Source organism: Gymnogyps californianus, chromosome 3 (assembly GCF_018139145.2).
Source record: "Gymnogyps californianus isolate 813 chromosome 3, ASM1813914v2, whole genome shotgun sequence".
Taxonomy (NCBI): Eukaryota; Metazoa; Chordata; class Aves; order Accipitriformes; family Cathartidae; genus Gymnogyps; species Gymnogyps californianus.
In genome coordinates, this window is record NC_059473.1 from 72,852,663 (window position 1) to 72,879,120 (window position 26,458).

Here is a 26,458-nt window from a genome sequence, read left to right on the forward strand (position 1 = left end):
TAGCTTAAATAAAACTCTTGTCTGTACTGCAGAAATTATTGGAATGATAGCTCAGAAAATGAAAAAGCTTTTCCCAAAGCTGAACACATTATTTTATCTGATGATGCCATCTCTCTGTTTGCACCTACCCCCCTGCAATTGGTTTCCCTTTCAGTAGTGAGAGGTAGATTGTTTCCTGTCAACATGGTATGTTAGTCACCATGATGCCACTTTCTGAAGTTTTCTCAATCTCTGTGTGCTCCCTCTGATGCTTTAGATCTCAGAGGTTGCGATACTGCCATCTTCTAATGCCTCATTCAAGAAGCAGTGATGGTTATGAGAAATGGTAACTTGTGGTTTTAGCATGCCATCTGTCTACTTCCTGTTGTGCATTCTATACCCAAATACTCTGTATTTGTACTTCTCTTTTGTGTTATGTTTATTCATTTTTTCCTTCCTGTATTTACATTGTAAGTTGTTCAGGGCAAGGTCCACGTTTTATTCTTTACTATGTACAAACTTAGTGTAGGATCTTTGAGTATGGCTCTGAGATCTTATAGAAATAATTGATTTTTGGTTAGTTATTCTAATGCTCACTTTTCTATGAAAAATGTACAGGTGGATGAATGAATTTTTTTTCTGAGAGTTCAGACCTTCATATAAAAAAAATATATGACATGAGATAAAATAATTGGAAGAGACCTTAGTGATATTATTTTGTTCTAAGGCTCCTAATGAAAAACACTAGTTAAGACTTTAAGAACTCCATGACTGTAAATGCAATCAGTTGCAGCATTTAAGCTGACATTTATTATATTGCCAGCTGAAAATACATATTTAGCATAAAATCATTTATAACAAACACAGCTTTTTAATAACTCATAACTGCTTGAACAGGAAGTAAGAACTGTTGATGAAAAATAGAAGGACATCATGTCTGGACTGTTTTGCCTAGAGATTTTTTTTTTGTTAATTTTTGCAATAGTATTTTTGAATGCTCTGCAGAATAACTATTTGTCTGTTGCTTAATGCCATGATTTATTTCTTTTATCTCCTATGAAAAAAAAAAGAGTAATTTATAAATTCTTGAGTTATTTCAATTGAAATTTGGTTTTGATTTTCATAGGTGTAAGATCTCTGTGAAATACAAAATACCTGATAAATGGCAAAATATGCCCAAAAATTGAGTAAATATTTAGTTAGCCTTTCGAAACTGTTCTTCTGGTATCATCTGTGTGTTAGATTGTTTGGAAGATAAATATTGAGTTTTACTATTTGATTACTTTGACCAAGATCTGCAATTTACTTGAATTGTAGACTTTTATTTAGAGTTTAGAGGTAGCTTGATTATAGACCAGTGTGGTGATAATCAGAAGCAGTAGCTCTTTCTGAAATAGCATGTGTTTACTGGTACTTTGTGGAAAAAAAACAAACCAAAACCAACAGACTTAGGGAATTACCTTTTGACCCCCCACCCGAGACAGATCAGATCAGTCTTAAAGGTTGGTTTGTTTTTTTATTCAGAACAGCGAGGAGAAAAAAGGTAAGAAACCAAGGAGTATGTCTTGTATAGTTGACAGTGTATGGATTGTAACTGGGGCAGTAAATACAAAGAAATTAACGGTAATGTGTCAAATAATTATTGATAAATTAGAGAACAAACTTGAATGAGGTACTTTAGAAAAAGGAGTGATTCTGTTCAGTAGTGCTGTTCTTTTTTTTTCCTTAGTCTTTTCCATGCTGACTCATTTACATAACTTCTCAGAGTTCTCAGTTAGCAGCCAGTGTTGAACTGAAGCATTTTTCAGAACACTTCAGGAAAAGTTAGTGATCATTGTCCATGACAAGAGAGGTGGGAAAAGTGGAGCATTGAAACAAGAGATCTGACTTCCTTTAATAAAGAAGAAACTTGGTTATTTTCTGGTTGACTTCAGTAAGCTTTGGCTTCCATTGCAAGGCCCAGACCAGGCACTTCCCATTGCCATTGGCACCAAATTCCAGTTACGGATCTTGGTCTGAGAAAAGCATCCAAGACTTCAGCGAGTCAGGGACAAATGAGCATATCTCAAAAAAGCGTTGACCTTGCCAACGCATGTCAGAATAAAAGGAAAAAAGAGCAGTGCAAGTTCTGTCTCTCTCATGTCCTGTCTGCTTGATTCATCTAGGGCTAGATGTAGGTTTTGATGATTAAATCATACTTCCATGAGCCACAGTCTGGTCCTGCTACTAACCGTGTGTTGCCTGGGACATAGACTCACAAGTGAGTTAGCAGAGAAGGTAAAGTGTAACCTTGCAGTGTGATGCTTGCTGATGTGTAATAATTGCTAATCTGCACAGTTGTATACTGCCCTAAATACAGAAGAGTTCCTCTTTTGGCTGAATCAGCAAGTTACTGTTAAAGGATGTTATGAAAGTAAACATACTACGTTCTCTTCAACCTCTGCCCCTTACTGTTCCCCAATGAAAGTTTCTGTTCTCTATTTGTTGTTTGGTGGCTCTTCCTAAGCTCTCCTAACCATGAAGCTCAATGGTCTCCTGTGGTTGTGTGTTCATTACTTCTGCCCCAACTGGCTTCTCCACAAATTCTAGAACAGTTGCAGGTGACCTTCAAAATACATGACATCTCTCGTTCAACAATCTTTTTTGGAAAGTACATCCAAAAAGCTACCAATTAAAGGATTGGTACAATTGCTTGTGCAACATTAATTTATCCTCGTTGTGCTTATGCAAATTGAAACATTACAATTATATGATCTGGCACCATCTTTTTCTGTAGAACCCCTGCCTTATGCAGTGAACGGTGCTCTTGGAAGGAATGGCCTTACCGATAGTTCTTGTTTGTGCTCATCATTTCCTCTGCTGTCTCTGCCCCCTCTCTGTTTTTTACTGAGTAGCTTCCAAAATTGAATGTAGAGCTGTTGAATTTCCAGTGGTCTTTCCATATGATTCCTTTATAACAAAGTGAGGGAATGTGGATAAAAACCAGTGCTAGTAGGAGTAATATAAAGGAGAATTAAGTGAGCTGGCCAAGCTGAGAATGACAGAACTTCTGTGAAATAATGTAAAGATTTGTCAGCCTTCATAGAAGTAGATCACAAGATTTGAAACCAGCTTACTGTGTTTGCTTTTTGGTGTGATTCTTGTATCTGCATCTGTTCCTCGGGATAGATTTAGGACTTTTCATAATGTGTAAACAGATTACTTCCATGATGTGCGCTCATACCATTTCTCATTTTGCTCTTTTTATTAAAACGGCAGGATATGAATTTAAATCCTAGGTCATATGCAGAGTACTATTTTTTTTATTTAATTATGAGTTTGACAGTCTCTTTGTGACCCCCTTGGAGCATCATTCATGTTGCAAAACTGGTAGCGATCATTCTTGCTGCTTTGTAATTTGCACAGGGAAATGTCACCCCCCCCCGAACTCTGTTCTGTTCCTTATATGCCATTCTGTACTAGATGAGGCTGGACAGTATTAAACTGGTGTAATTTATCTGTTCTACCACTTTCTGCTTCTCCAGGCATTTTGAATTAGCATGGATGAGTGTTTGTGTGTGTATACAAAAAAGCAATAAAAGTCAGTATGTTAGCTGTTAGTACGTGTTTGAAAGGAGGAAGATATTAGTGGTCTTTTTTTAAAGTAGAAGTAATATCATGATACATTATGTAATAATAATAATAACAAATAATAATAAAGTAGAAGTAATATTGTTATACATTATGTGAAATTGTGACTGGGTCAAACTGTGCCTTCATTATTAAGGTCTTAGTTATCTGCTCTGTACTATATCATCACTTCTTACACTGGGGATATTTTCATTTGCTACTTTAGTTCAGATGTGTGTCTACTTATGTTTGAGGGTACATAATCCATAGCAGAGAGACTTTAGCAGTGGCTAGTCATTGGGGAGAACACTGCGGTTTTGTAACCAACCCATTTCTCTAAAATTATATGGCTTTGTAGTATTTTAAATATCATCTTACTGTAGAAGGCAGTAGTCTACTGCTTTAGAGTTCTGTGAGGGTTTACAAATTATTCAAGTTTTTTGTCATTCTGGCAGTTGGAAGGTGGAAATGCATGCAGCCCCATTCCTCGACAAAAAGTAAATGCTAACCTGATCTGTTGAGGCTCCATCTAAGCGGACAGGGAGAGGTGATTCTGCTCTGTTCTGGGGAGTCTGGTCTGAAATCAGCAGAGCTCATGGGCAGGGCATCTCCCACCCTCCAGTCCCGGAGATGTGGGGCGAGGGGGCATAGCCAAGGGGCAGAGAGGGAGATCATTCTTGGCAGCACCAAGCTGGAGATTGGCTTGACCTGTCTCATCAAATTGCGCTCTAATTTAGGTGCTCTGAATCGCCTCTGGAAGAGCCTACTTATATCTGAATTATGCTGGAAGCTTAAGGAGGCTGTCCATCTAAATTATGTACCTAAAGTTAGACCCAGTAAGTACTCCCTACAGATAGTCAAATCCTTCCTGCCTTTTTTTTTTTTTAACTCATACAGGCATTTTAAAGCAGTGGTTTACTTAGTTGAATGAGGTGAGCGTTGGCTTGCAACTTGATATTCATTGTGAATTTGAACGTTAGTATAATGTTGTTAAGATATCTAAAATACCCTGCTTTAATGAGAGGGATTTTTTTTTAAGAATTAGTGGCTTTTCCATTTTGCTCTTTAATTCCAAATTTTTGGAAGCAAAAATATACTCTGGGAATTTACCTAAAAATCCCCTGAGATCATCTTCTGTGTTTTTTTGGGCAAATAGTAGCTTTAAAGCTTATATAAATGTAGTTTATCTTATAAAATGCTACTTGAACTTAAGGATAACAAGTAACTTGGTAAACATGTTAGAACTTGTTCTTTTATTCCAGGTATAAACACTACGTGTAAACTGTATTTAAAATGTTTCAAAACCACTTTTTTAAGAGTTAATAACTATTCATGGTTTTCTACAAATGCATTTTCGGGGCATGTTAATTATGGCTTCTGGTTTGCCCACCTCATTTACTATTTTAGTTAAGCTGTTGATAATAGACCAATTGTAAATTGGGTTATTTGATTTCAGCATTGCGTTAATAATTGTCATTTTACTTGGGTCAATATTTATTTTTCAATAAGATTTAATGATTTTAAAGTTTTAAATTGTGTTTACATTGCTACGGTTGGAAATCCTACATAGGTTTAATGCCATTGCCCTGTTTTGGAGTGGACATCAGCATCACATGCCATTGTCTGCATGAGGAAAAACTCAGCTATTGGGTTTTTTTGGCAGTATGATTATTTGATGCTGGGTCTGTGGATGAATGAATTTTGTGGCAATTGGGGAGAAAAGTCTGCAAATGATCCAGTGCTTAAGTTGGGCTACAGAGGAACTTGTGGCAGCATGTACTCCTATCTGTATTACACCGTGTGTAGCATACATGTACAACAAATGATGTATCTATGTACCACAGTTCTGATGACCCCATTTAATCATTGCTCTAATTACTATGATGGATTATATTTTCACAGGCACAGTTAGTTGATTTGAAGTCTGAACTGACAGAAACGCAGGCAGAGAAAGCGGTATTGGAAAAGGAAGTGCATGATCAGCTTTTGCAACTCCATGCTGTCCAACTTCAGCTACATGCCAAAACTGGTCAGAGTGTTGATTCTGGGGCTATTAAGGCAAAACTGGTGAGTATGGTGGCTTGAATGGAGGATTATATTATACTTTTCCCTTTCCTGGCTGAAGTTCTTCCTTGGAAGGTGCGAATAAGCTGATTACAAATTTTCACAGTAAAAATGTTAGAGTTAACTTTTTCCTTTTTAAGTAACATTTACGGTTGGTTCTTAGCAACCATTAAAAATAACATAAATAATATCAGAATAATGAGTAAGAATTTAAGAAGTTGTTTTTACATAAACCATTTTTTAGGGGTTTCTTAAAGTAAAATAAGAAAATATTTTGGTGGTTTATAAAGCTTTTCTGGAGACAGAACTTGCAAAAGATAGTAGCTTCCAATATACAAATACAACCAAATCTTCACATATCTTAAAAAAGCCTAAAGTGAGGTAAGTCTATTGTTTTTATTGTAGTTACACTCTGATAAGAGTAAGAATGGGATTGTTTTGCCATACAGAGAGAGGGTAGATGGCATCACAATCCTCTCTCTATTGTCATTCTTTCTCTTTAAGAATGCTGCAGATGCATCTATGGTGCTATCCATTGCTACATGCAGCAGACTGTTGTAAAAGAACTCAATAATCCACTGATGATTTTGTATGATATGTTTTTTAGAAACTTAGACCTTCACAAAGCCCACCAGAAGTTAACAATAATTAATCTGTGCAATTAGTTGGCATTGACTGATAAGCAGAGTGTAGTCTGCCTCTTTACTAGCCACAGCACAGATTCAGGCTCTAATACTGAGACTTTGTAAATTAGAGAAGTAAAGTAATGTTGTATAGATTATGGTTTCTAACTGTTGGCATAAATCAAAGTCTAGCTCTCTGGCTGTTTTTAAAATTGCTTCACAGGTTGGTTGCGAGTACCTAGTCTCAACATATGTGGAACATTAGATTAGTCTTCTCTGCTATTTTGTCCTGTTAATTAATGTATAATAAAACACAGTAATAGACTATAAGGCTTAAAGACTATCTAGGCTAATCACTGAACAGCAAGAGTAACCCAAATTCTTCCTGTTTCAGATCCAAAAGCTGTAATTGAATTAGAGCTATGTTCCTAGGTCTATGTACTTGCATATTCAGTCTAAGAGTAACATTTTCTGGATTGTCTGCACATAATTTATTCTGTATTGAATTATAGCTTAAGCATGATGAAGTTTCTTTAGAGCTGTTAATAATTTTTATGGCTCTGTAAATAAGCATTAGTTAAATATCACCAGCATTTTATAAGTGTTAGGCTGCAGGTTTACACATAGCAAATTTTTTAAGCCAACACATCACTGTGAGTGATTTCGGTCCCTAAGTTTTATTAGTGAGGCTTAACTTCTGAGTGACATAGAGAGCAATACCTTTAACCTTTTTGTTTCTCCTTACCTTGTTATAAACAATTTCTAAAGTTATATTAAATCTCCATGCTATTGACAGCAGTCTTTTTCCCACGGGTGAGAATAAATACATTTTACTTGCATTGTTTCAGATTTTATCTGTGTTGAAATTGAGTTTTATTAACAGCCTAGACTGGTATTCTCTCCTTAATTCCATTTAGTTCCTCCTTTTTTATAAACATCAGGGCTAATCTTTTGAGTTTGCTTTACTTTGCCTTTAAGGATTTCATAGTTTTAATGGAGGGAAGTTCAGCTTTAAACTGTTCTAGATACAGAAAGTTATAAAGGTCTGGGAAGCTTGAACAAGCAAAACTGAGGCTGCTTAAATGACAATAAAATGGGAAGTCTGAGTTTTAGGTAAATAAAAACTGTCGTGCTGACCTTCTGGCAGTCAGCCTCCGAGGGCAAAGAAGGACTGTATCAACAGAATATGCGATGGGGAAATAAAGTTCTGTACTAGTTAACTTCCTGCTTTCTTTGTTAATGACAACCACTCTTTTGTATGTAGACTCTTAGCATAAATGTATACTCTACAAACTGTAAAAATGTACATAGTGGTGAACTAAGACATTTTTACATGTTTCAGATTGCTAAGCAATTGATAACATCGTGTAGTTTAGGCCAAATACCTTTTTAGGAGTGGTGTGTCTGCTTAGTCCAAGCACAATAACTCTTTCTTTGTAAGAGTATGAAGTTGCCTAGTTGAATTTTTTTTCTTGAGTTTTGCAGTTGATATATCTTTTTTTGCTACTTCCCCCTGTCCTTTATGTCCTTCTTTTAATACATATTTTGTTACTCTTTCTGAAAGGAAAAAATCTATTATCTGTATAACAGATGTTATATTACAGAATGTATTTTCTATGATACTTTCAAAACTGCTTTCATGCATTTCACATTATCTTGCTATTCTTTATAAAGATTCTTGGTATTTTAGGAGAAAGTATTATTTTGAATACTACAATAAGTTTAAAATTTTTAATAAGATTTTTAATAACTTTCACTGCAAAATACCAAAATTGCTGCTAAGTACAATTATAGCAATGTGCTTGTTCTTTATGCCTTCTAATAAACAATCTGCTGGTAAATTTCTTTTGGAGTAAGTCATTTATGTTGTTGCATTTTCTTGAAGTTCCTATTGCCTGTTTCTCTAATTATGAAACTCTTTTCTTCTGTCTTAAGTCTGTCCTTTCTGTGGATGAAATGGTAAGTATGCCGATTGCCTTTTTTTGGTATGTTTAAGCAGTGCTTTTGTTTTGTGCAACAACTTATATATATGTTGGCCTCAGAAACTGGCGAAACAGATTTGGCTTGTTCCTTCTTCATGTCAGTTGGCAAGATGCTGTGTAAAGAATTTTCTTTGCATTTTAGTTTTTCTTTTCTAGTTTTGGTTCCCTCTTTCCTAAGTCTGTATGTGTTTTATTTATTATTTTTACAGCTAGTTTGGGGTGATATCTGGCAACTTGACACTCTGAAAGATTGTTCTGGCAGTATCTCAAAAAATGTTAAGGTGTTATACAATTTCTAAAGCATAAACACTGTACACATCTATCAATGTAGTATGAAGTATTATATGTGTTGTGTTGAAAAAAAAAAATTCTGTCAACTTTTCCTTGTTTTCCCTTTTCTCAGTTCTTTTTATGGGCATGATTTAATATGATTTACTAGCTTGTGTAACAGCCCGAAGCATATAAACAGAAAAATACATAGATAAGAAGAAAAAGTGAAGCAAAGTTAACTTTTATCTTTTGGTTTTTCACGGTGATAGACTTGAAAGGTTTTTAAACAGCTTTTCCTCTTTTATTGTATTATATACCTCATTATCATTAGTATTTGCTGTTTGAAAAGCCACAGGATAGCTGGTAACTGTAAGCTTTGATCTTCAACATTGCAGTTGCATTTTTGGTTTAGGTGGTTTTTTTTTATATTACCAACAGAAAATACACTTTTTTCTGTTTTGCAGAACCCATGCAATACTATGAACACTAGAAAGCATGAAACTATTCTGTAACTTTCTCAATTTTTTTAAACATTTTTGAGACTTTTGTCACCTCTCTCGACAGTTGTTCAAAACAAGACATGTTCTTTCAGTACATTTTCAGAGATTCTGCATTGCAAACCTTTTGATTTTTTTAATTCGTGTGGTGATCAATTGGAGACAGTCCAGAGAAGAATAGCTTCTGGGTGTAATTTTCCACCTCAGTCACAGAACAATAGTGATAGTAATGGAGAAAATAGGAAGAAAACAATTCTGTGGGATTAACATTGTTCCTTGTATTTTAGGTATAACATTTAGAATGCATGACTAAAAGTGATTCCACTTAGAAATGTAACATTTGACTTTCTGTTTAAATTTAATTTAAATGACAAATTCAGAGAAAATCAATGGCAAATTTCAGTCTTGAGAGTTTTTAAGCTGGCTAATTTGTATAAATACAGTAAAGTGTGCTAGATGAAATTTGCTAGTGTAATCAAATATCTTGGATCACTTCAGCAATTCACTTTTCTGGGGGAGGCTGGAACTCTTCTCCCAGGTTATATTTCAGGTACATCAGGGAACTCATGCATCTCTAAAGCTTTTTTCTGAATAGAAAACAGGACTGGTACATTCTAACAAATTATTGGCAAAGATATTATGAATTTGTAGTTTATGACTTTTTATTCAGTAAGTAAAGCATAAAAATATCCAATGAGGAAGAAAATGGAGGTTTGGGTGTGAGTAATGTACCTTCATATGTTGGTCTTAAATTCTAGTCTTTGTCTTTTTATATTTGTCAAATAAAAGATCTTCTAAAAGTGAGTATGTACACAAACAGGGGGCCTATACTATTTAGAGCACCTTGATGCAATATTGGCAATACGTACATAGCTAACATAAGTGTTACAGGAACACTGTACCTGTATACAGACTCTCCAGCTACTGTAAAATGTCTGTTATGCCTGAACTGTGACCGTTCTTACAGCTAAAGTGTGTGGCAGAGGCAACGCAGCGTGTTGCCACTCTTGAATTCTTGTAATTGCCCTTTGGCTACTGGCAGTAGATGTGAATTAAAATAGCCCAAGACCATCGTAGTAACAGAGAGAATTGGTACAATTTTAGAAACTCCTGTTCCTGAAATGTAGATCAATTAAAATTCTTGGCTTAGGAGTGATCCTGCGGTTCAGAAAGATATTTGTTGAAGAGTCATCTCACAAGACAACCCCTAACCCAAAGGCCAGCGACCAGAAGTGGCTTTATGTGACACACTTTCTAACGTGCATATGGAGTCAAACCTGGGTTTGAAACTGGGTCAATATGGGAGTTACAGGAAGTGGAATGCCAGCGATGTCAAGCAATCTTTGTGCTGCTCCTCTTGGGCAGTATGCTAGGCAATTCTTGGCCAACACATACATTTGTGTAATGTACTCTATTCATCTAACCTGATACAAGTATTTAACAGATGAGGGAGATAGTAGAGTCCATCAAATTCAGAGTTGACTTTCTGGCAAATAGCTATAAATGCTTGCAAATACCTATTGTGAAAATACCTCTCTTTGGAAGGACCAACCTTGCTTAATTTCTCAAATGTGGTAATATCGACCATATTCATGGTTTTATATTCAGGCTTGGAAAAGTGAATAAGCATATTCACAATTTGATAACAGATTTGTCTTGCCAGTTCTGTAAAATTTTATTTCTGTCCTATCGCTTCTTTAGTAGCATTTCCTGGTTCTATTTGTTTAACAATGTAATAGGTACAAGTACAAAGAACAGGTTTTTTAGGTACTCTAAATGTCTTCAAAAATGCATTATGGTGAACCTAGTTTTTATAGCTATTTCAGTTGACAGCCATTTTTAAAAGGAAACAGTAGTAGATCCTGTGTCTCTACTATTTTCCTGGTTTGCAGTGGGGTTTTTTCCCCACTTTGTAAAAGGGATATAAAACATACAAGTAATCAAACATGCTCTTCTTAAAGTAGATTTTGTAGAATACCAATCTGAGCATACTAATTCCTTTCAATCCAGTCCTCTGGGTATTAGAAAAGGTAATGACTATGCATTTTCTGTACATTTGGGATGGAGCGCTGTGGGAGTAATTTACATTTCCATAATTCCTTTTGGGGGGGGGAGGGGGGGTGGGGCCAGGGAAGAGGGAAGATAGCTTACTTAAAGTGTGGTTTTAGTGTGGGGTTTTTTTTGTTGTGGGTTTTTTTTTTAACAGAGCTATTCTGCAAAAATTTCTCTTTTAAGTTTGTCAGAGTTGACATTTTCATGTGTAGAAACTCTGGCTTTATTTTTGTGGTCTTCAGACTCTAATTTGGAAGTGTCCCTGGCTGGACATTTCTTGGTTGTTTGCATGAAAATAATTGTCGTTTTAAGGACATATGGACTTACAGAACATTTCCTTGACATCATATTAAAAATCATATTAAAATAGTTAATATTGTCAAATTGAAATATTTAGTGGTTTTGTAGTTACTTTTTTGTTTTTAAAATAGTCTTCTCTCTCTTTGTATGAATCTCCCGTTTGAGCACAGGAAAAAGTAAGGATGTTATGCAGACTACGTAAGTTTTGCCACCTGTGCGTGACAGGGAGAAGCACTGTTGCTAATTTTCATCCATGGACCTTGAACCAGTATATGCATTTTGTGCTAAGGAGTTGTAAGCTGGATAAAAATCATGTCAGGAGCACAAAGTTGAATGCAAGGCCTCCTCTCCCCAGAGGGGAGTATGCAAACCACTAGCTGCAGTGCCAGAGTCCCTGCTTTCATTTTTTTCCTGCATGCATGTCTTCTATGCAGGAGAGTAACCTCAGATTGTGTGTGCAGAAACAGTAAGTGCTCTTTCATTATTAACTTTGATAAAAGCTTTTCAACTTTTTTTTTTCCTCTTTTTTTTTTGTAAAGGAGAGAGAACTTGAAGCTAACAAGAAAGAAAAAGTGAAAGAAGCTCAGCTGGAAGCTGAGGTGAAGTTGCTGAGGAAGGAAAATGAAGCACTTCGTAGACACATAGCTGTGCTTCAGGCTGAGGTTTATGGAGCAAGATTGGCAGCCAAGTATTTAGATAAGGAACTAGCTGGAAGGTATGTGAAGACAATCCATGTCCCTTAGCATGAGATGGTTTTTTTTGTTGTTTTCTTCCTTTGCATCCCCAGAGGCAGGTCCAAAGTTAAGACTAAGTAGGAAAAGTCTCACATTTGCAGTTAGTTGAACAAAAGGAAGAAACAAAAATTCCCACAGTTCTTGCACTTGCACTAGTTGCAGCGTGACTGTGTGCTGTAGCCAGATGAAGTGTATGAGTTGTACAATGCATTGATTTTTCAGTTGTAATATAGCATGTTGTTTTACTTTCTTTGTCATTATGTAGGGTCCAGCAGATTCAGTTACTGGGCCGAGATATGAAAGGACCTGCTCATGACAAGCTCTGGAATCAGCTTGAAGCAGAAATACACCTTCACCGTCACAAAACCGTTATTAGAGCTTGTCGAGGTCGGAATGATCTGAAACGACCAATGCAAGCACCACCAGGACATGTAAGTTGAAAAGATGAGCCATTCCTTCATAATTTCCAGTATTTTTGGAAAATAGATATGAGTTTTTCTTCATTTTTGTGATTATTTTCACTTCAATACTGTGTTTTTTCAAATGTCACTTCTAAATATATAATTGCTTTGTATGCTGAAGGACAGTTCCATGCTGAATAGCATGTCCCCATAAATGACCATGAAAGATGATACAGTTCCTTTGGCTTACCTAGGAGCACTCAGTCCTTTTGAAAACTGAGCCTCTGCTATGTATGTTTCTAGATATGAATTTAACAGCATAATTTTGTTACCTAGGTTTCGAAACGTGCAGCTAAGTTATTTACAAAAAACAAGAATAACAACATTTTTAGGATTAGATTGAACTGAAATAAATTTTTCAAAAATTTTTTTAAAGGCCAGATAAATTGACACTCTGTAAAATAATTCCCCCCCCCCCCCGCCTCACCCCTCCAAAAGGTACTTTTAGAAATAAAGCCTTTAAAAGACATTTCACTGTGGGTAGCCTTCGTAGAACTTGCCCAACTTGGGACGAGCTGTTAATCACTCCAGTGTTCAGTGCCTAAACCCAAACATTTTCAGGAAAGTGCTTTACTTTGATCTGTTCTAAATACCTTAGTTGGTCTTACTGCTTATGTTGCTAATTGCATATAAAATATTGGTGGACGAATATGTATATGTGTGATTTTAAGGGTATGCATAATGGCAACAGCGGGTTAACAAAAGCAAAATAAATACCTTGATTTATTTAGTCTCTCCTTTGGTTTTGAGTTGTATGGCTTTTGGTATGGTTTGTTTTTGTTACAATAAAAATAAACAACCTCTTCTTTCGGACTGTATTACATCATCTTCTATCATTTGATTAGTTTTAAATTGCAGTTTACATCATATAACTTTTCAGCAGTAATCAGCATTCCTTCATGTAGTCCCTTTATGTTTTTAGTATGTAGCTGATTTCCTTCTTTTGAAGTTAAGTTCTGTGTTGTGCATCACTCAGCACTTTCAGTGCTAATAATTCAAATAATTATTCTCATCAGGAGTGCATAGTGAGGAATCTTTTCTGATTTCATACCCTGTCTGTAAAGGGGCACTCTAAGTTTGTCCTGCCTGGAGCTAGTCTAAAACTCTGTTGCTGATATACTGCCTGTATACAATTAAAAAAACCAAAATGCAGAAATGCATCACTTTTTGGTTCACACATTTATATTTGTGCTATGTTTGGTTTTTATCAAACTAGGATCCTGATGCCTTAAAGAAGAGTCAAGGTGTTGGTCCAATCAGAAAAGTTTTGCTGGTTAAAGAAGACCATGAAGGACTAGGAATTTCAATCACAGTAAATACTTGCATTTATTTTCCATGACACAGAAGACGCAATTTATATTTGTATTTGTACTTCTGTAAAATATGTGGATCAGTGAATGTATTGTTAGAACATACAAAAAAAAGCATATGCAAATCCATAGCTATGGTCATAGGACTTGAAGACTCATTTTGATAGATTAGGAAATAGATAACTGCTACTTTATGTAAAACTTATGATTTCAACTTATGTTTAGGGTATAGGCACTTTAGCAGATTAGCCAGTGGTGAATTTTAGGTGTGGGAAGTCTGTAGAAGAGCAGAAAAACATCTGAGAACTAACTTCCAAAACTTAGCTGTTGTGATTGTAACTTTTTTTAAAGTATCGGTATTGGCATCTCACACCTAACAAAAACTGTATTAACTTTTTACAACACATTTTGAAAATTCTGACTGTTATACTTGTATTCTAAATATGAATATTGTGTCTTGCAAGTCAATATGATGCCTGATATGCTTTTTTAATGAGGTTTTGATGTTGTCTCATCAGCTTGTATATGCTTTTATACTTTTATTATTATTCAGAATTGTCTCCTTTGACTCTCTGAGTATATATTTGAAATTTGTCCATTCTTTTGTGGGGAGAAGAATTAAGGGAAGCATCTCATGTTCTTCTTAAGCATTCTTTTTGTCTGAAGCATGCTTTCTAATTTTCTGTAATAGAAGTTGAAATAAGCACTTCCAAGAGCAACTACCAGAATGTTCATTTTATGCTAATGGATGTCTCAGTTAATTAAAATCTACTTTTTTCTTTTTTTTTTTTTTTTTTTTTAATAGGGTGGGAAGGAGCATGGTGTTCCAATACTGATCTCTGAAATCCATCCTGGACAACCTGCTGATCGATGTGGAGGACTGCATGTTGGTGATGCTATTCTGGCAGTAAATGGAGTTAATCTAAGAGATGCCAAACATAAAGAAGCTGTAACTATTCTTTCCCAACAGGTCAGTTGGGACCTGTCATCCATAGGCGTATTTAGGTGTTTCCTGTGTTCTGCCTATTGAATTACCTTGGATTTTAATGTTTTCTGTTAAGCACAGTGTTACGCTAAGATACAGTGATTCCTGAAGCTGTATCACCTTACACTTAATCCTGCTATGTCTTGCAATTTAAGGAGAAAAATGCTGGGTCAGTACTGTTTCAGTTAAACCCATGTATTGGCTAATGATTCTTCAGTAAGGCTGATGGAAATCAGCTTGTTACATTGCCCCACAGAAATAATTATTTAGTGACATACGTTTTATTCTTTACGACTGGCTGGTTCCAGCCAAACAATGTTTCTCATATGCTCTGTGGTCTAGAATCTTCTTCCTGCCTTGCTTCCCATTTTCAGACAGTTAACAGGTGCACTTAATTTATCAGAAAACTTACTCATTAGAAGTCACTGTTTGAAATGTATTGGCACGTAACTAAGAAATTCAGGTAACTTTGGTAAATCCTAGCTATAGAGCTGTACTTCTCTAGTCAGTAAAAACTTAATTCAGATACATATCCAAAATATTCAACACAACTGTAAATGTGTTCACAACAGTGAAATGTATTTATTTTGGTAACCTAGCTCATCTCAGTAATCCTGTTACGTAGCTGTGCAGTAGTAAGTAAATTGGTAATTTTCGTTGCATTTTAGAGAGGTGAGATTGAATTTGAAGTAGTGTATGTTGCTCCAGAAGTTGATTCAGATGATGAAAATGTAGAATATGAGGACGAGAGTGGACACCGTTATCGTTTATATCTTGATGAATTGGAAGAAGGTGCAAATTCAAGTTCTAATAGGAAAGATGCAAATGTGGATGTCAAACCCTCACAAGGTAAACCTAAAACATGTTACATGCAGTTTAATTCTGAAGTCTCAATTTGCAAACCAGTTTCTGGAAAACACTGTTTTTATATTCATTGCAAAATTAATCTACTGTTAATTCAATTAACCTACTAGTAGGCTGTCAGCTCTTTTGGTTAGTCCCTCACTTATTGGCCTGGTTTACTTAGATACAACTGAATTAACTGAATTAATTTGTGGGGTTTTTTTTGTGATCGCCTTTTCCCAAAGGTTGAGATTCAAATTTATTCTTATCTTTTCCTGACTCTGGTCTAGGAGGAGTTAATTCCCCTTAACACTTTATGTTGTTGGCTTCTTCAAATACATTTTTTAGATCAGAGAGGTATAGAAACAGTTCCTGTTTTCCTATCATACTGTGTTCTGCTAAAAACGTGTTAGCTCTTATTTTAGTTGTCATTTCAGCACACTTTCCGGTTTCTGAAATAAGGCTCACTGATCTGTCCTTCCTAAGATTGCTTCTCTTCCTTAAGTCGGATTTCTTTTTAACTTGCAGTGTTTGATAAGAAGCCAAGTATTGATGGACATGAAAATGGAGACCTGGGGAATTCAGTTGAAGCTCCGTTAGAAGACACTGCACCCAAATTAGCCCGTTCTGCTGAGTCCTTATCCTAAAAACAAACAAAAAATTCAACTGGACAGATCCCGTCTTTGGGAATAATTGATAATCAATATTGACTGCTCCAAGTTGCATATACTAGTGTAGGTTGTAAAAGGATGATTAAATGTCAAAGGGAACTGTATTACTGTTGCCTGGAAAAAAGGCAGTTACCTCAGGGCTTCATTGTGAGCAATTCTAAATGTGGAAAACTGTCTTTTGCGTGACACACAGTAGTTATCTAACACAAGGCATGTGAAATGAATTTTCTTTTAATAATAAGCACCAAAGCATGGGATTTCTAAAAAGGATAACCTCAATACATTGAACTTTTAATCTCACTGATGTGCCCAAGGAAGCAGAATAAGATGTTGCCAGCTTCATTTTGACCCTTTGATGTTTTAAAGGGACAACTGATGTTCAGTTTGGTGTGAAACAAGCTTTAACTCTAGAAGGATGAGGGGGAGAATTGTACAATTGCATCCATGAGTTTTGTACTTAAGATTTTTGAACTGCAACTTTTAAAAGAAAGCATTTTTTTCCTCAGAATAGTAGAAACCAGAGCTTTTATTTGAGCAAAGACCATCAAAACCCAAATGGGACAGTGGAGTACTTGCTAATCGTGATCCTTCAGCCCATGGTCATTTTATGAGTGAGATTTTTGGCGTTGTTGTTTTAATGAATTCACTGCCAATTGTTCCATTTGAAACTTGCTCCAGAAGTATTTAAACAGAGTATTATGGGGTTTTAAAAGCAAAATTAGTTTAAAAAATACTTACAATTATGTGGGCCCTTTGTTTTTTTTTTTCCCTGAGCATAATCAATTTAGCATTCATTCTTGAATGGATATGGTTACTGCTAATGCGAAGTGGTTTGAGTTGGTCATCATTAGCTTGACCTTATGAAATGCTGAGTGCTTTTGATGAGTACTGAACATGTTCATTTCACATTAAAATAATCTTTAAAGAAGTGAAAGTTGAGTGCACAGTACTTTACAGGAGGTGCTCAGAATCATATGGTGTCTGGCCCTATCTGTGTTATGTTATGACAGTTGTATTAACCTATAATTGTCTTACTGTTGAAACAAACTGTTACTCCTTTTGTAAAAGCAGTGTATCTTAAAATAGCTTTTAATTGGTGTACGTCTAAAGGCCCACAGCATGGCTGCAAATGGGAATGTTGAGGATGGTTTCTTGGCCAGTTTCTCATACTCCATTTGTAGGTCTTTTGGTGAAGTGCAGCACTCTTCACATGCAAGCTCTACATTGTAATCGCGTTTATTATTTCAGCATGCAATGCCGGCTTTCCTGTTCACTGCTCTGCAGGCTGGTGAACTGTAATGTGAAAAGATAAGGTTTTGTACGTTGAGAGAAGAACTAATGTGAAAAGACATCTTTGCAGGTGTTACTGTGTAGGATGTACATACATAAGAAAAAACCTCAAAGGCCTTCAGAGTAACATCAGCTAATCTTATGTTCTAAATTGTGATGTAGAACACGATTACTTGTCTCTCGTAGGAGCACTATATATATGTTTATAGAAAAAGCCTAAAAATGTATATACTTTATTCAAAGATTTTGCTATTTATAAATCCCTTAACTTCGCTATTTACATGATCGTTTTGTGTGTGTGTGCGTGCACGCATGAGTTCCACTTACTCAGTGGAATAACATCATTTGGTTCATTTTTTGTAATAGTCTTTGTCATACAGCATACTGTTGAAAGTTTTTAAAATAGTCAAAGCTGTACAGTTTTCACCAAACAGAAACTAAAAACTAAGAAAATAAAGCTGTGTGAAGAAGAAACAGGTCCCCAGGCACGTTCCTTTTTCTGAAACTTCAGAAAATTGGGGACACATTGGCTGTGTGTTAACAGATGAATCCACTGCCATAACTTTGCATCCAAATTTTGTGTTTTTCCTGCAGTTACTCAAGCAGAGTGCACTCTGAAACTCTCTGTGGCCTGGAACACTCAGTGTCCTCTCTGTCAGAAAGGATAGTTCAAAGCCAAGTAGTGATCTTCTTGTCTTTGAAGATCACCGCTGTATGAAATCTTGCTGCAATTGTAAGAAATGAGACTCATCCAGCTAGTCTAGTAACTTTTAAAAAAGGCATTAAATTTGCCTGTACAGTTTCCCTTTATTTGAGGGAAAGGTGAAATTTTTAATTTATTCGTTCTTCCTTACTTCTTGGCATACCTTATTTTCCACTTAATGCTTTTGATCAGTTTTAGGCTGAAGTGGGAGAATGTTTCCAGAGTTATTTTCCTAACATTCCTTGTCCACCAGTTTCTCATGATGCTGTGCTTGCTCTTTTCTTCATCTTCTGGAAGTTGCTGGACCCTTTCTCTGCTCTTACCTTGTCTATTTTTAACCTATATGTGAGATCAACAGAAGGAACAATTGCTGAGGAAAATGACTAGGAGTAGACAAATCAGGTAGCAGTAAATTATCACCAGATTTCCTTCTCTGCAGTTTTTATAATCTTTGTTTAGAAAGCCCTGAATGGGAGGACTTTGCTCAGACACTACAGTCTGTCTCCATGTACTCCATACTTCCTACGAGCTGATTTAACATACTGGTTTATTGTAGTCATACTGAGATGCTTAGAGATTAATACTTAAACTGAGAAAATTTTTGCAAGTCGGGATTTCCAGATTCAATAGACAAATGTGTATTCTCCCCTTTGTCAGTAACTGGAAGACTCAGTCCTGCTGATTCCCAGAGGTTCAATGAATTAGACTTGGAAGAATTTCTGAGGAAAGTCAGTATTCAGACTTCATTTTTATTTTTTAAAGTGTAAAACGGTTTACTTGTGTGTGTATATATATTTTTACTTAAAAAAATAAAATAATATTCTAAAGAGAATTTTGCGATTTTTTTTGAGTAGATAATTCCTTGCCTATTAAAAAAATCTTCAGTGAGACAATTGTATTTTAAGCTAAAGGTGGACAGTGTGTGTTGGTGTCTGGGACCAATGTTAATTAAAAGCATGTAAGTTAAGGAAAGTGCTTTATGGCACTTAACTCTGATCGAAGGCTGTATGTAGTATTTCCTTTGTAGAAATGTATTCTTGGCAGTGAAGAAGGTTTGTATCTGTCTCAATATATGTTAATCCACAGTTGTATCAAACAAAATTCAGGTATTTATTGTAGCTGTCCAAACATTATTACATCATAGATTACTCTCATTTCTGTAGCAGATAGAACATTTTGCAACAAATGTATACATCTAGTTAAGCTGAATATAATATATTTTTATTAGCCTGTAAATAAATATACTCTTCTGCATTGCAGTGATTTCTGCACCTAATTCAGATTGGTATTTAATTTTCTTCTGGTTTTATATATAAAATACAGACACCTAACCCTGTGTGTGATCTTTTTCTGTTAAGCCTGTAGTCCACACCCAGCCAAAGAGCTAATATGAGGAAAACCCAAACTACATAACATGAAGTTTGACACTAATCCAGTCTTGGCCAGCAATGGTTAATAGCAAATTACATTTTTAAAAAGATAAGAGTTATAGGACATGTCTCAAATTTCATTGAGATGCTTTTTCTGCTGAATGCTTTTCAATGAAAGAAAAAAAGGAAATATTTGCAGTGTCTGGCTGTATAATAATACCATAAATATTCTGAAGCCGTTGGCTAAGAAGAGCTATAAAGATCCCAACCTGTCAGAGGATTAAGTCATTTGGATAAAATTGTGGAAACTGCCTTTTTTCTGTCTTTTGTTTGTTTGTTTTCCATGCATTAGAAATAATAAGTATATTCTGAGTTTTCCACTGAAGTTATAAACCACTTATCTTTAAGTTATAGTTTTTATTCCTGATATTAAAGTCTTTTTGTTCAGATTAAGTGTCTGTTTTGTGTTCTAAATTATATTTTTTAAAAAATAATCTCTCACTTACTATACTTGAGTGGTTGTCTTACCCTAAAGCATCAAATTCAGCTGGATGAAGAGAGAGCTCAAATGAAAGGTAATGGTATGGTAACTGTGGTAGTAGTATAATTATGGTAGTACTTAAGGATTTATTGAGAATGTGTAAGTAGAGAGTAGAAGACTCTGAGGGTAGGAACTGTCTCAATAGATAAGGCTGAGTCATGTTGGATGAAAAGAGGTATAATACAATTGGTGAGGGCTAGAACTGCAAGTACTTTTTAGCTCTCTAAAATTTTTAGAAGGGTTTGGATATGGGTGGCTTCAGCAGACAGAAGAGGGAAAGGAGAGAAAACTTACGCTTATTTCAGCTGTCATAAAACAAGGAGAGGATTAGAGGCAGCTATGAATGAAGATGAAAACGGATGGAAAGAGGAGAAAAAAATAATTGTCAGCTGGGGTCAAGGAAGGTCGTTAAAAATTTGTGTCCCAGTGTTCGAGTGAAGGACCTCAGAGGCTGCTCCCAGTGACTGCGGTCACGGAACAGTCCTCTGTTTTTTTTTCCAGAGATCCACACATGACAGAAAAGAGAAACGCGTCCTGACTCGGGATATGTGTAAGGAGTCCATTTTTGCTGGTTAAAACCTCAGCTCAACGACCTGAAAAGAAAATTACCTAAAATATTTCAAGCTTGCCTTTTGTCCAGGGTGTGTCTTTTCCAATGTGATGTGATTTCTAATTCCTTAGAAGTTTCAGAGTTGGAGGGGAACCCAGGAGCTGAGAAGTGGCAAACAAGTTGACTTTGAAAGAAAAATACTCAACTTCCTTGGGTTTTCTTTTCTCAACAAGGCAGTTGTTGCTTCTTATGCTTCACAGTAGCCTTGCCTTACCTGTGTTTGCCTGGTGTACCCCTGCCACAGACGTACTTTGGTATCTGCTCCTGACACCCACACCTGTACTGCGCGGGACACAAACACAGCTTCTAAGCCGTATGGCTGAATAAGGCCTAAGCAATATTTTTCAAGAGTTTTCCCTTTTTAGGGGAAAATTGAAGTCCCTTGGGTAAATTCTCCACACGCTTTACAAGTGTTTAATTCAATCAGCTGTCAAAATTATTTGGCATCTCTTTGTCAGCCTTCTGCTTAGTGTGCCGAGACTTGTTTCTCCCAGCTGTACTGAGGGGAAGCATCGGAGCTGCCAGTGTTTTGAAGGCTCTGCAGGAGGATGCTCTTCCAGTCCCCCGTGAGAGGTATGTTAGAAGTGCATTGATCCCTAAAAAAGAATCCAGGAAAACTGGTTGAATTGTGCTGTTTTTTCTTTGTAACTTTCTACTGGAGATAACGATCACGTTTCCCTCATTAAGTTTTTGGCACTCTGTATTTCTTCAAATGTCCTTTTCGAAATGCAAAAGCGCTGCTCCTCTGAACTGCAGCCTGAGCCGTCTCCCCAGCTTCCCCTCCATCAGTTGTGGGGCTGTCGGCTCTCTGCTGCCTGGTTTTCAATGGTTGGGTCTCAAATAGGAGGTTAGGAAAACGTGAAAACACGCAAAGTGAAAGTACAGGCATTCACAGACATGTTTTGATTGCCCATAGTGCTGGAAGTCAGGGGTGCTTGGGAGACATCTGGTAACTTTTCTGTTAAATTGGAAGTCTTCAAATTATTAGTAAATGTATCTGTAATTCTCTGTAACTCCTGTTGGTTAAATCTTAATTTTCCTATTAACTAAATATTTGCACAAATATTACTTCTGTAAAATGGAATAAACCAGGTTGGCATGAAAATAGTTTTTCTACTGATATTTTATTGGCTGTTGTCCAAGTGTTTATGTTTGTTACCAATTTCTTTAGGGGAATGGAAGCATTAACAGTCACGCTGCTGAACTGGAGTAGTTATGTATTCAGTCCACTGGGCTTACACTGCTGGAAACATCCTTGTCCTGAACGCTTTTCCTTCTGACAAGACATGGGGTGTCCCGGTTCACTCCCTGTTGGAACAACCTGTAGCGAGTTTGCCACTGTTGACCCTTCCTCGGCTAAAGGTAGGGGAAGAAGGCTGCTGTGGGTTGCCCATGCTGATCCTTTTATAGGATCAGAGCCTTTGGGTTATGTCCACAAAGGCACCAATTCCTCTTGGTTTAATTTATGTTTTACATGGTTATTTATGGTTCTGTGGGGAGGGATTCCCAATGGGTGCTACAACTTAAACCCTGCAATGGGTACACACCTCAGCTGCTGAGCGTTGGCAGCTTTGGGCTTTGAACTGAGGAATGGACTTTTTATATATGATAAATGGGGATTTTTGTATAGCTGTCAAGTGAGTGTTACTGCACAGTTTCCTATTTATTTGATCTTCCTTTTTGTCCAGTGTGACAGTTCAGGTGTTCTGCTAATTTACGACAGACATGGGGTGTCATAAGACGATTCAGGGAGCTAGCAGAAATTTTTCAGCTCTGTTGTGCTCCTGAAGTGGTTATTTAAAATCCAGGTCACACATTACTAACTTTGAAACTGATTTAATTTTAAAATTAAAGACACAGCACTTCTGTGTATTAAGACCGCTACGTGTTAGTAAGTTAATGTGGTTGTCTTGAGTGATCTGGTTAAATAGGTAAGTGTACTTTGGGATGTCTCAGTTTTATGCTATTTTCAACACCAAAACTTGTCTATTTTTTAGTAATTGCATTTTGTGATGAGAATCCTAGTCTTTAGTGCTAAGTATTTGCATTTGTATTTAGTGCCAAAAGGGGGCAGCAGCTTCCTTCACATCTTCAGCCTTAGCGCGACTTGGAGAAACGGAACCTATTGTTTTGTGAGTGGGCTGTTGGAGTTTTTTTTTAATTTAAAAAATAGAAAAACTTTATTGGTGAGAACTGTTTCTGGTAACATGTACTCTTAATATAACAAACATCCAGTCTAGTTCACATCCTGTAGCAAGTACTTTGCAGGTGACACATCTTGCGGTAAAAATTGTCCTCTGTCTCAGTGTAGCACATGTACAAGCACACATAAACACACACAGAGGCACTTATAATTTCACATAGCTCTGGATTCATGACGCGTTAAATACTTAAATATCCCCATCAATTACTTTGAAAATGAGTGCTCTGCTCTCTTACAAGCTCACACCCAAGCAGTGGAATTTTTTATCTCTGTTTGTGGGTGGGTTAAGTCTTTGCAAAAGAAGGGACCAAATGCACCAATAAAACATGAAATGAGATATCGGGTAGGTTTGTAAATGCTCCTGCCTGCACTTTGCCAGTGCCCTTCAATCATGATACGCAACCAGCCTTGTCACATTCCTGGGATCTGTGCTGGAGCAGTGGCTGCCCATGGTTATGTCAAACTGTGGCGAGGAGAAGTGAAAAAAAAGGAGGGGATGATTACATTTTGCTATTGTGTAGTTTCAGACAGAAGCTTCTCGGTTGGAGGGAAGAGGGAGGTCAGTTCACATTGACCCACCATCATCTTGTCTCTGCTGCTGTTCGTTTCCAGTGACCACCAAATGATAGTGCAGTCTCCAGACCTTATTTGTTGTCGTTAGCTAGGTGATCAGTGAAATTGTCAGTGAAATGTTCTGTGGCATAAAATATTTATGTCCTTGATGCTGGTCCTTGTACAATGATGCAGTTGTACTATAAATGGGGGAGGATGAAGTGTGACTTCATGTGTCAAAAAGTTACCTGTATAAATGAAATACCCTGACGGGGTATCTTTTATGAGTGCCATCTGCCAGGCATTTGTGAGATAGTAGAAAAGTTATTGCAGCATTGTTACCAGAAGTGTGGCTCGCTTTGTGTTGTGGGGTGTCAAAAAAGACTTGTGCTGCCTTTTATGATGAAGTGCTGAAAGCGCTTGGGTATCTGTGGAAGAGAAGTTGCATGAGCTGTCCACAACCTTTCCACGTCCATGTATGACTATGGCATTTCCATATAACAGGCATGCTTTATCCAGGTCACCTTACTCAAATTTTGTAAAACTGTCTGTCAGAACAGATGGTGTCACTTAAGGATAAAAAGCTTAGCCATAGATGTGAAGAAAAGCTGCCTCTTCAAGTGAGGTCTGCTAGCTCGTCTTAGTCTTTATCACCCCGTCTTCTCTCCCTGCACGACAGAGGACTTTTCGCAGGTTTGTGATTGGTGTTTTTAGAGGCCTCTACATTTTTAGGTGGCCTTGATTTGTTGCTACAGCTCTGGACAAGTGTCTGTCTCAGTTTGCCCGCCTGTGAAATGGCCCGCCTGGGCCACAGAAATTAATATGTGTAAAATGCATTTGTAAAGGCTGAAGTTTCTTGTACACGCTCAAGGCATTAAATCATTCAGACCAGAGGCTGGGTGGTGGCTAACATGACTTACCATCTTTCTGCGGTCTTTTCTCCCCTTCTTTTATGGCAAGCATCGCCATCTTCTGTGCTATCTGCCACTTTTCATGGAGGAGGACTTCTGATAAGCTCCCTGTCGTGGGTCAGGCTTCAGCCATTGCTGTATCTTTCTGTATTGTTTGTATTAAATTGTTCTTGGTGTTTCTTTTAAGCCTAGAATTTTGGCATTACTTTTTTGCCTACCTTCTAGTAGGCAACGTGCATGTGTTTTTGAAGTCTATTATTGTCTGTTGTCGTCTGATCTGGCTGAAAGAACGTCACAGGTTTTGAATAATTTGTTATGTTGTAAGTTTTCTTGCTCCTTTTAGTAGCTCAGACTCATAGGAGGAAATGCTGGGTATTCAGGGATACTATGCCTCTTCAGGTGAGCAGATAATGCAGATCATTGAGGGAGCTTTTCCACTAAGGTCTTAAAAATTTTGCGTCTGGTCAAAATTATGGGTTCCTGAGGTCAGTTCAGGGTGGTTAATCAGAACTCAAAAGCCTTAGTAACAGTACTGTGTCATATATGTTGGCTTATATTTTTTGCTATGCTGAAAAATGATGTTGTGCTTTAACTTGTCTCCTTCCTTGATTTCTCTTTTTAATACCTGTGGCTGTATAAAAATAAATGGGATGATAATCTCTTGGATGTCGCATGGCAGCTCAGTAGCTGTGTTGCGAGTGTCTGAATAAATAATGAATTAACTCAGCCCAGGACAAGAGGTTACTGAATAACCTCTGCATACTGTAGATGGCAAATGTTCTTCAGGACTTACAGACGCATAATGTGAGGCCAAGCCTAAACAAATACGGTGAAACCTGAATGAAAAAGTCTCCAAATTCTTATGTCCAGACTATACAATGAGATAGCACAGAAAGTCAGATGCTAGGCGTCCTCCTTATCATGGATAACTTGAGTTTTCCCCAACTAAGGATGTCTTCCTTCTTGTCTTTATCTAGTTTAGAAATACTTTATCTGACCCCTTGTCGCGTGTCCTTTAGGGATGGTAGGACTGTACTGGGAGGCTTCAAAAAAAGAAGCCCTCAGGAGAGGTTTCTATTTTAAGTTTGAAAGTGATTGTGCAGAAATGGCACCTTCCCTTTAAATAAGCATGTTCCATGAAACTTATTCCATCTTCAATAATTCATAGGTATTGCCGGTGCTTCTTCATAACATTGTTAGTCTTGTTAACCCCACACAGCTATGGCAGGGTAATTTTCAGTATAGGTATCAACAACACTGATGAGTTTAAAATGAAAAGATAAATTCTGCTTTCATTTAGCCCATGCTGTACTATCTCAGTGGAGGCTGGAGGTCAGTACAAGCTTACATCATAGCTGACATTGGAAAGAAAAGGGCAGTATAGAATTTTTATTATGGAAAATAGTAAGGAAAAAAGGAATGCAACAAGATAACCTTCTCATTCCTTAGGTCTGGAGTGATTACAGGCTAGGAGAGCCCTTAAAACACCCACACACTGAGCAAACATAACCTGGTTGTGGAGAGAGGGTGAACAGAAGAATACTGATGGATTTCTATGAGGTTACTTTTCAGTGGGTGCCTGACCCCACAGGACTGCTGTGAGACCACTGACTCCTTTCTTAGGTGTCACACAACTCTGTTCATTTTTTTGCTTTTTGTTAGTTGCCCTCCTGAACTGAATAAGAACACCCTAGAGAAAAATTACCAGCATGCCTTCCCTTTGGCAAAAGCCAGGACACAGACAAATAATTGCACTTCATTTAGTTTTTATTAACTACCGCAGTCGTGAATTTATATGCACATTTTTGAAGGTGTTGCTGAAATGCAACACTACTGTTTTAAGGTCAAAGGATGTTAGTGTAACTTAGTGTAAACAGTGTAATTTCTTATGGCAATAG

General features: G+C 36.9%; 1 protein-coding gene across 1 annotated transcript in view; it reads left to right on the forward strand.

Moving 5' to 3' along the window:
• GOPC (golgi associated PDZ and coiled-coil motif containing) overlaps nt 1–20,190 on the forward strand; it is a 28,576-nt gene extending 8,386 nt beyond the window's left edge. Inside the window, exons 2-9 of the mRNA XM_050894203.1 lie at nt 5,491–5,655; nt 8,211–8,234; nt 11,916–12,091; nt 12,376–12,541; nt 13,788–13,883; nt 14,687–14,851; nt 15,535–15,715; nt 16,238–20,190. Coding sequence (XP_050750160.1) covers nt 5,491–5,655; nt 8,211–8,234; nt 11,916–12,091; nt 12,376–12,541; nt 13,788–13,883; nt 14,687–14,851; nt 15,535–15,715; nt 16,238–16,356 — 1,092 coding nt within the window. The 3' untranslated portion in view covers nt 16,357–20,190. The remainder of the gene's footprint in view (nt 1–5,490; nt 5,656–8,210; nt 8,235–11,915; nt 12,092–12,375; nt 12,542–13,787; nt 13,884–14,686; nt 14,852–15,534; nt 15,716–16,237) is intronic.
• Nucleotides 20,191–26,458: the final 6,268 nt, after the last annotated feature.